Source organism: Blastocystis hominis, assembly GCF_000151665.1.
Source record: "Blastocystis hominis, Singapore isolate B (sub-type 7) whole genome shotgun sequence assembly, scaffold_22".
In the NCBI taxonomy this organism is placed as follows: Eukaryota; class Bigyra; order Opalinata; family Blastocystidae; genus Blastocystis; species Blastocystis hominis.
The window spans coordinates 87,332-98,278 of NW_013171830.1; the positions used below are offsets into that span (position 1 = coordinate 87,332).

At 37.1% G+C, this 10,947-nt stretch overlaps 3 protein-coding genes; all 3 read left to right on the forward strand.

The window, feature by feature from the left end:
• Positions 1 to 228: 228 nt before the first annotated feature.
• GSBLH_T00002939001 (uncharacterized protein) lies at positions 229 to 2,784 on the forward strand (the record flags this gene model as incomplete). The annotated part of the gene is made up of 2 exons (XM_013041572.1): positions 229 to 397; positions 440 to 2,784. The coding sequence occupies 2 exons, from the start codon at positions 229 to 231 to the stop codon at positions 2,782 to 2,784; spliced, it is 2,514 nt and encodes an 837-aa protein (XP_012897026.1).
• Positions 2,785 to 3,717: 933 nt separating this feature from the next.
• On the forward strand, positions 3,718 to 5,281 carry GSBLH_T00002941001 (uncharacterized protein; the record flags this gene model as incomplete). XM_013041573.1 has 6 exons in its annotated part: positions 3,718 to 4,681; positions 4,719 to 4,790; positions 4,826 to 4,912; positions 4,950 to 5,021; positions 5,056 to 5,127; positions 5,160 to 5,281. The coding sequence occupies 6 exons, from the start codon at positions 3,718 to 3,720 to the stop codon at positions 5,189 to 5,191; spliced, it is 1,299 nt and encodes a 432-aa protein (XP_012897027.1). The 3' UTR covers positions 5,192 to 5,281.
• A 4,794-nt stretch (positions 5,282 to 10,075) lies between these two features.
• Positions 10,076 to 10,804, forward strand: GSBLH_T00002942001 (uncharacterized protein; the record flags this gene model as incomplete). The annotated part of the gene is made up of 1 exon (XM_013041574.1): positions 10,076 to 10,804. One exon carries the CDS (start codon positions 10,076 to 10,078, stop codon positions 10,802 to 10,804), a length of 729 nt encoding a protein of 242 aa, XP_012897028.1.
• Positions 10,805 to 10,947: the final 143 nt, after the last annotated feature.

The window sequence follows — 10,947 nt, forward strand, 5'->3', positions numbered from 1 at the left end:
GAGTACGACTTGGCGAACGAGGAAACTCGGTTGCGATTCACCAACCAGAGATACGAAATGCCAGCACCGGTCGTCGTGTACGCTGACTTCGAGTCGGCCATTAAAGACAAGAACAGACACAAGCCGATCATGTTATCCTGTCTAGCCGTGTCACGCATCCCTGCCATTGATACGCAGCTACGAGTCTTCCATGCACCACACGAAAGCGAAGAAGATCTTTGTCCTTTCATGGACTATCTCGTGCAATTGCAAGGGAGTGTGAAAACATATCTATTCGATGAATTGCCATTGGAGAGCACATCGAAGGTCGAGAAGGACTTTCGTTCAACAACCGTGTGTCCCTTCTGCCACAAGAAACTGGAGGACGACAAGGTACGTCATCATGCACATGTGGCAGGTGAATACACCACAGGAAAGGGAGAAGTACGCCATTTCGAAGCCGGACAGTACATCTGCACCTGTTGCACCAAGTGTAACCTACAACTCTCATTCAACAAGAAGAACTATCGATTGCCAGTTTACTTCCACAATGGATCGCACTATGATTTCACATTCATCATGAAGCTCATCGCGACGATGCCTGGTGGGAATCTCGAAGTCATTCCAACCACTGAAGACAAGGAAATGCAGATTGAGTACAATGGTATTCAATTCAAGGACTCGTTGAAGCTCATCAGCAGTTCACTGCGTTCCATCGTTGCACAGACACTTGGAGGCAACTTGGACCTCTATGTGCACACCAAACAACAACTACGCAAGTACTGCGAGTCTCGAGGCAAGCAATGGAGTGACGAGTACATCGATTTGTTGACTCGGAAAGAACCCATGTTCTACAGTCTCATCAAATCATACGAGACAATGAACAATACAGCCATTCCTTCTCGCGAGCAATGCATTGATGATATGAAGGGAGAGATGATGCCACAAGACGAATATGATCACATGGTGAAGCTGTGGAAGACCTTCGATATCAAGACATGGGGTGAATACTACGAATTGTACAATGTACTCGATGTGACTCTCATGGCTGATGCATTCGAACACTTCCGAAACACCACACTGAATGCATTCGGTGTTGATCCAATGCATTACATCACAGCACCACAAATGGCATATTCGCTCTTCTTGAAGGTGACAATGGAGGGCGATCATAGTGAGAGTAGCCTCATGACCCTCGCAAGGAAATGGGCTCAGTACATCATGCGCATTAACGCGAATGAGGGACTCGCCGAGAAACAACTGGTGAAAGTGTTCTTGAGTCGCATGGGTGAATTCTATGAGAGCAAGGGCATTCGATTGATGGAGACAAATGATATCGATGACTTCATGCGATTGTTGAAGAACCTGCGAGGAGGTATCACACAGATCGTGAAACGACATGCCAAGGTCAACATTGACAACCATGACAACAAGGAGCAAGCAACGTCGTCCCAAGGTATCTACTACCTGGACGCCAACAACCTGTACGGTGGAGCCATGCATCGAATGATGCCTTATGAATTGGTGGGTGTACCTGAACGACGAGAAGTGATGGAGAAAATCAATCGTGACCCGAATGGGTGGGTTCAATCACTCAAGACGTTCGGTAAGTATGGATTCTTCATCGAGTGTGACATCGAGGCACCAGTGGAACTGCAAGACAAGTGCAATGACTTGCCATTCTTTCCCGTACAGAAGGCAGGCATGTACTCCGATGGAATCAAGAAGTACGCTGAGAAGAACGTCATTGTGGACAAAGTGAAAGAGGTGAATACACCGAAGCTCATCTGCGATCTTGTGCCTCGTCGCAAATATCTCGTGCATTACTCACTGTTGCAACTGGGCATTCAACAGGGATATCGTGACACGCACATTCACCACATCATTCGATTCAAGCAGGCACCGTTCATCTTCGAATATGTGAACATGCTGAGTGAGAAACGAGCCAAATCCAAGACCACTGTGGAGAAGAACCTGTACAAGCTGTTGGCAAACTCGACCTATGGCAAATTCGTGGAGACTGGGCTGAAACGGATGAAAGTGAAGTTCGCTAACACATGGAATGAACGTGAAGCCATCATTCAGAAGCATGGGTACGACATGATCGCCGGGACTACCATGTATTCCGAGAATCTCATCGGCATCAAGCTGAACACATCGGTGCGCAGGGTGGAGAAACCATTCTTCATCGGGTTTGCCATTCTCGACATGTCCAAGCACGTCATCTACGACTTCTACTACAATGTGCTCAAGAACACATTCGATAACGTGGAGCTGTTGGGTCAGGACACGGACTCACTCATCGTGCAACTGCACGATCGCGCTAACATCGTTCACAAGATGTGCGACATGTACAAATCGTTCGACTTCTCGGAATTGGATAACACTAGCTACTTCTATGGTGAACTCGTGAAGTACTATGAGCATGAAGTGGACAAGAGCAAGTTCCCTTCATTGGACTCGTTCCTCAATTTCTACAAGAAGTTGCCTGGTCCCATCTTCAAGGACGAGCACAACGGACATCGCATTACAGAGTTCGTGGGACTTAGACCGAAGATGTATTGTTTGGTCGATGAGAAGCATGTGGTACACAATGAAGCAAAGGGAATTCCTCGCAATGTGGTGATCGATGGTGAGAGAATGAAGGTGAAGAACATCGATTTGTACAAGCGTGTCCTCGAGGCAGAGAAGAAGGAAGATGCAGTGATCGAAGGCAGCTTCAAACGCATCAACAATCAGGCCTTCGATATCAGCACGAAGGAGCAAACCAAGACCCTCATGACGTGCACGGATAACAAGCGATAAATCTTGGACGACAACGTACACACACTTGCGTTTGGACATTACCGATTGAAGGACCTGTAATGCCCCTCTGTAAAGGAAATGTTGTTTTTTTACTTTGTTTTCTTTATCAAACAGTGTATAAAGGGCAGACAATGACTACATTGGCAGAAAAATGCCGAAAAGGTTTTCGCGCTTTATGCGTCATTTCCCTACTACTTATATGTAATTATTATAAGGAATTAAATGATATAATAAAAATAGGGGCATGAAACAAATAAAAGCCATTTTACTACAAATTCACTACTAATTCATATGATCCGTTCAAATACTATGTAAGACGATCATTTTCTTATTACTTTCCAATAACCACTATTTCCACGACACTACACAAAAAGGGACACATTGTTTAATAAACAGGCTCTTTCTATGTATGATATGTATTGCATATAACAACGCTTTGTTAGAAGCATCATATAAATAGTTAACGAACTATAACAAACTGGAAAGCTTGTTAGTCAAAATACTTTTAATTGACATCCCAAATCATGGATTCTAACAGTAGGAACAGCGAATATGTGATAACAATTAGATGGACTGCAAACTCTTAAGGGAGGCGAGTTTCTCCTGGATGGCTACATTACTCTTGGTGAGCAAAAGGAGATCACTTTCGGTGGCTCCAAATGCACTCTCCAATGCTTTCAAGGGGATCACGAAGACGAATATCTTTTGAAGAAAGATCAGAAAGTCTGCTTGTTCCAGAATGGAGTACTCAAGATGATATATGAAGAAGAAGCGGACGGAGCTCAGATCGGAGAGTTCACGAGGTTTGAGAATGGTTGTGTTTCCTTTGTCCAGTCATTTGATGACATATTGGATAACCGCAATTTCAACCGGATAGTAAACCATGTGAATGGGGAACGGATGGAAATCTATTCTCATGACAGTGACAAATTGATGTATCATGGAGAATTCAATGAGAGACGTGAGAGAGAAGGATGGGGTATCCAATACGATGAGACATCGGGAAGAATGTTGTTGGAAGGAATATGGAAGGGAAACAAATTGGTGGAGATCATCCGTAAAATCGAAGGGACCATTATGATCGAGTTTAAACGAAATGGAGATAACACAATCGCCTCTAATCGAATTCCCCTTTATGTGGGTGAATTCATTTATGATGAATCGAAAGAATTGTTTATTCGAAATGGTCGAGGATACTGGATCGATGAAGAAACTCGGATTGCTACTCGCGAAGTGGAGTGGAAAGATGGAGTGGAAGTGAGTGGAAGAGATCTCTATGATGGATGGTACACTCAATCCACAAAGCCGAAGCCGAAACCCAAACCCAAACCCAAACCCGCTCCGATGCCCGTGCCTGCTCCTGCTCCAAAACCCGCTCCTGCTCCAAAACCTGCTCCAAAACCTGCTCCAAAACCTGCTCCAAAACCTGCTCCAATACGCGAAGAACCTGCTCCTCTTCGATTCATCGTCACTGGATCTACAAAATGGACCGATGTGAGTTTGCAAGTGACCGATTTGACGATTTCATCGAATTGCTGTAACGATTTGAATGCATTGGATCTGAATCGATTCGAGTGGCTACGATCTATCGAAATCGGTAATGAATGTTTTGAATCAGTGCAAACATTCAAAATCGATGGATTGAATCGATTGAAAACTATCAAAATCGGATACAATTCATTTACTCAGGTAAAGTATGATTGTGGAAATGATAAATGGAAATCATTTCACATATTAAATTGTGAATCATTGGAATCCATTCAAATTGGACAATATAGTTTCAGTGATTTTGCTGGAGACTTTGAATTGAAGAATCTACCACAGTTACAATCCATTCAAATTGGTACAGTTGGAAGTGATTCAGCCAATTTCTATTTTAGTTCATTTGTGATTCGAGGTATTGATATGATATTGAATATTTGAATAATGTATAGATCTTCCAAATCTACAATCCATTACATTAGGTGATGATACGTTCCGTTTATCCTTATCAACAATAATTGAAAGTATTGAATGAATTCAAATGAAATGATTGATGTAGATCTTCCATCATTACAATCCATTCAACTCGGATTTAGTGCACTTCAAGGAAGTTATGATGACGATTCAGCTTCATTGATAATGCGAAGTAATAATGAATTGATTGGTTATGATTTGTTTTGTAGATCTTCCAAATCTAACATCAATAACTTCTGTAGGATGGAGTTTCAATAATCCTCGTGTAGTGAAATTGGAAAGTATTTCTGAATATTGAATATTGATAGTATTTAGATATTCCAAATCTTCGAATTGTCAAGCTACCTGATTCATTCAAGAGAGTTCGATCGAAAAAACCAATTTCGAGTATAGTTTGATTGATTTGATTTGATTCATAGATGTTTCTTCCATTCTCGATAGACTTGTCTAAGTCAAGAGATGGTAATTCCAGCATTGAATCTACACAAATCACTTCATTCCATTCCATTCCACCCAATGATCATTGTATGTTCAATGCTTACTTTGTTTGTTTCAAACCCCTTACCATCATTCTTTGGTCATTGATTTAGGATCCAATCATCGATTGACTCTTTTCCATCATTACTACCCAGATTGGTTTAGCTAGCATGTTCCAATCCTTCGTGTAACGATGTTAAGAATGAAAATAAAGAATTTAAGAGAAATGAAAGACCCAAACTAATACTATCCAGTATAGTTCAGTGTTCAAAATAGAAATGTGTTATACTTGACAAATCACTAAATTCGGAATGATTAAATTGAGACGATCAAGTGTATGAACTGGATAGCCTCAAAAAATAGTTATATATACTAATTTGGATAATGATAATAGAAAGGACAATAAATTCCATTCATTGTCTCTATTCGATTTACATGGTTTGAATGAGAATATACATATTTGAAATGAATTATGTAGTAAACTATTGATTTTGGAAGTAGTTAAGATTTGTATTATATCGTTCAATATTTATAGAAGATTAATCAACAATCAGATGGATTGATAGATTGATAGACAGAGAGTATAGTATAAAAACGATAGAAGGAAATTGTGTTATGGAAACCATTTTAATACTGACTACAACATACTTCAACAAATGAATCAAATATCAGTTTTGTCTGAATCTATTCCATATTCAAACGGATATATTCACATTTAATAACCACTTATTATAGCTATTATTACTCTATTATTGTATTGTTAGTGAAAAAGTGCGCTGTTCGTTGTTCACCTCGAACCTATTAGAAAGAAACACAATGATACCTGTATTCTATTTCCTACATTAATTCGGTCACATCCAACCGTTCATTGATTTCGATATACTTATTGTTTCAGATTTACGTCATATATGTATTACTAACTAAATTTTCTTGTTATGCTCTAACGAATAAACTTGTTCATCATAATCACACTTTTTGTACTGTCTTTCATTCTCTTTTTTCTTTGTGTTATGAATAAGATATGATAGCGATTGCTGTTTCTTTTCTTTTCTTTTCAAACAGTGATTCATAATTGTTTGCACATTTGTAATGACTTTTGCATAATCAGTATAGTAGTAGGTCTCATAGTAAAGTGCTGTACCCAATCTGTTGGTGTATCATACACATTATGTTAGGTGTTATATCCGTTTTTCACTACTCACAATCACAGACTACACAATTTTAATGAAGTATGTCTATTTGGTTGTTATTTTCAATTCTAAACATTGATTATTTTAATGTCTGTATTTCTGACTTGTCTCATTGTAGTTACCTAATTATACATAACTGATAAAACAACTTCACTGTTATTTGATGACTTCTTAACTGAAAGCGTTGCTTTTCAAGCATATTTTGAATTTCCATTTACAGATCGATTTTCTCAATGCAAACAATTATAATAGCCACAACCACTCGTTACTTATGAAACTACTATTTGGGGACATACCATATCACATTTCAACAATTTACTCTCCTTTACACGGATCAAATAACAAAAATATGAAAAACAATCCAACAAGAATATGTTATTCTGCATTCTATTCACGTCATTTATTGTTTTTTGTTGCAAAAACACACAAATCAGTTACAGATGTATATATTATACTATATAAGATCCCTATCATTCAAAAGAACCCAAGACAATTGAAAAATGGTTATTTGAGCCTTTTAGATGTGTTTGTAGATTCATCCGTATGCGTTTTATTCTTTGTACCATGTTATACTACAATTCTATAAAACTGATCAAGAGCATATTACAAGCTGCTTGATTATTGATTAGAAATGTTGAATTACCCTGTTTTTTCATTATCAATTATTCTATAGTATTATGCAACCAGCTTAATGTTGATTTGATAAAAATACTCTTATACACAATAGTAATATGAATTGATAATTTCAAGCAATAACAACTTTTACTTACATATCGTTTCTGTGCATGTAATACGCTTATTGGTGATTCATATCCTTCCATGTTATTTATCAAAATTCTTAAAGCAAATCTCTATGCAAAAGGCATAGAAGTGATGTTACCACATTACGTTGTAGCAAGATTATCTACTAACCATTCACGTATTTCTATTTTATTGTATGTCTAATAGATGTTATTATTAGACTTTACACAAATTTATACAGATATTAACATTACTTATCAATATCCAAATGATAATACACTATTATGAGTCTATATAATCTTTAAAATAGCTTGATAATTTTTTTTTATCGCTTTTGTTAATTCTGAAGCATATTTGGAATTGGTAGACTTAAGTGTTTTAAGTAATTGACACAATAATAAGAAAAATGCAATGAATCATTTCCTTATACTCTTTCAAATACTGAATCTAATCAGCATAACCTGTGAAATCACTAAATGTATGATAGTTCTTTATTGCCAAGACTCTAACTATCTAACAATATCCGTTCAATTATCCTTTTATTTATTCTAATAGCTGGAATAATAGATTATTCTTTAATAATCTAAGCTGTTTAAAAGAATGACCACTAAAATCAATTCACACACATTAGCTAAACAAGTCCAAAAGTATTCATCATATTTACACCTCTCTTAGCATACTCGCTTTTAGATTTCGTTGTATTACATTCCATAATACAATACGAATGATATTCATGTAGTAATTCTAGAAATTATCGTTCTTATTATTTCAAATCAATACTCACTCTTCTATAATAGGGTGTTGATCTTTATAGCCATCGCAATGATGATTGGAATACACTATATCCTAAGAATATCATATTCGGATGAATGTACAAACTGGCCTCTGACCAATTAGTATCAGTTGTTAATATCACAGTCATTACAAATGCAATAGTGATAGCAGTTTATCGAATTGGTATCCTAGTGAGCTACATTCGTCACATTGGATATTCTTATAAATCGTACTGAATTACTAATTTGACTCATTCCAAGTGTATACTGATTATCTGTAGATTTTCGTAATCCATTTTTAGTGTTTTGATAATATAATTTTTGTATATTCCATTTTCTATACTATTCTCTGTCACAATATGTAAGAGAATAGAAATGTTCTCTTTATATTTCGTCATTGCTGTTGTTGACAAGGTTTTATTATACAGTGTAGTCGAATAATACATACATCAAAAATCGTGGTATTGATTTTACTTTTACCTGTTAGTTTTGATGATTTGTGAACGAGTCTACTCCAATGAAGCTGACCTCTCATTGTTTGGTAATTATAAAACAATGATTAGCTCTTCCATTAACTACATTGATAATTCCCAAATAATGAAAGTAAGTGCCCTGTTTGTTTTCTTCCTAATGCTGCATATTCAATGATGAACAAATGTAAATATTCTCATCACCACATCCAAAATGTCTTTCCCATATTTGTTGATGATCACACGAAATAGTTTTTATGCAAACCTTCAATTCTTATCCCACATTTGTGTCAACAGCATAATAATCCTATATTATCTTGGCTAGACACACCAGTAGCTTTTCTAAATACAGTCTTCTTCAGTGTTATCTCCCTTATTCTCGTACGTTTCTTTGAAATAGCACAAAATGAATATTCCTATCTACCATCATCAAAACTGCATAAACCACATAGATTATCAACAAAAGTGCCATTTTCCACTATATTTGCATTGCGCGAATATCGGAATACTTTACACCGCTTGTCAACCCTAATTTCATTATGAGCAGTGATTATTACGTAATGTCATGTACATCAATACTTACCTCTGATAAATACCTTCAAGTTGTTTTCTGTTTAGTATTCTCTTTTAAAAACGATTTATCTTCATCTATCATTATTCAAGCTTATCTATTATATAATGAATACCACCATTATTGATGTATTATGCTGTCTGCATACTCCATACTTTTGATACATGTTTCTTGATCCGAAATAGATTTAATCCAAAACACCCATATAGTCATTAACCACTTCTTTTGTTATAAATTATAGGGACTCTATTTAAACAATAACTATATTCCTATCTATTTTGAATCTATATGTGCTAGGAACCTAACGATAAGAAAATAGAAACATAAAACAGACAGTATTTAACACTATGGTGGTCATTTCCCAAAAAGTAGTAAACTCGATTCTTTCTGAGTAAATACTATTTCAACCAACACTACCTATATTATCCATTCATGGCACTTCTTTTCAAAATAGAATTCGCTCCACTTGGTTCTATTTACAAAGTTATGGCATTTTCGATCATTTACAGCATTTCTGTCGATTTCACCACAATGTCATTTTCATATTAAATCGATTCGTTTTCCTATCACATTCTAAAACTACAAAAAACAGCTCTTTCATTTAACAAATTCCAATTTTCCTTTTTCTTCCATATTTCTGCTGTATCCTTTATCCCCGTTCTTAGTTACTTGCAACCATTGCACACAACCATTGCAACCCTCTTTCACAAAACATATAATATCTTTACTATTCCTTATATTTTTATAATGAGCGAACGAGGTCGATTCCGAAGAAGTGTCTCATCCAATGAACATCCTATCCAGGTGAGTTAAACTCGATTCCTAATATTTGTAGTTCATTGTTGCTGAGGGGCAATCCAACGTTTTTTCAATCAATAAAGAGCAGTTGCATGAACTGATCTCCCAGGTATATCCACTCAATCAGGTTTGACATAGATTCCACATAATACTCCGCTTAGCGTTATTTCAATTGTAGGAGCTTTTCGAAGCGGTAAGTCTTTTTTGTTAAACTTTTTTCTCCGTTATCTTCACGCCTTAGAAGGTATTTACTCTCTTCTATTACTATTATTCGTAGGTGGACAACGCATCTCACAAGGGTCCGTTTCTTCTTGGATGCAGTTTGGTGGAACTATCTTAGAAGGGTCCTTGAACAGTGCTAGAAGGGAAAACGGGTTTTCTTATGGTGGTGGAAATCAAAGGGTAACAGAGGGCATCTGGCTTTGGAGTAAACCCTTTATTATTCCTGATCCAAGCACAGCTGGAGGAAAGCTGTGTGTACTCCTTATGGACACGCAGGGGATGTGGGATGGGCAGACAGGTCAAGGGTTGACAACGAGTATTTTCGGTTTATCGACACTCCTCTCTTCCTATCAAATTTACAATGTCCAAAACCGGTTACAAGAAGACCAGCTCCAGCACTTAGCGATGTTTTCAGAATATAGTTTAAAGATCAGTGAAGTGAAGAAATGGAAGGAGAAAGCGCCATTTCGTCATATTGATTTTCTGGTGCGAGATTATTCAGCATTTTCGAATGAAGAAGATGTAGAATCCTGTCTAGAAGAAATGAAGACTTATAAACGAGAGTTTTTAGCTCCTCGAGATGCAGATGATCTCAATGAAACGCGAAACAAGATTCGAAAATGCTTTGAAGAGATTGATGTGTTTTGTCTGCCTCACCCAAATCGAGAGGTTACGACTTTGTCATTTAGTGGAGTTATCGATTCCATCTATCATCCATTCCTTGCTTTGTTAGGATACTATGTCGATCACTTGTTTCGAAATTGGATACAACCCATGGAAGTGAACAACCGAATCGTGTATGCCAAGGATTTCGAATCGTAGGACTTCAGCGTTTGTGTTAATCTAGTTATGCATTGCGATATGGAGAACTCTTTGCCAAACAGTCGAGTTTCCCATCCGTTCATTCTATCCTCCAAGCCACCTTGATAATCGCGAGTATCATATTCATCCACGGACTTTGCTAT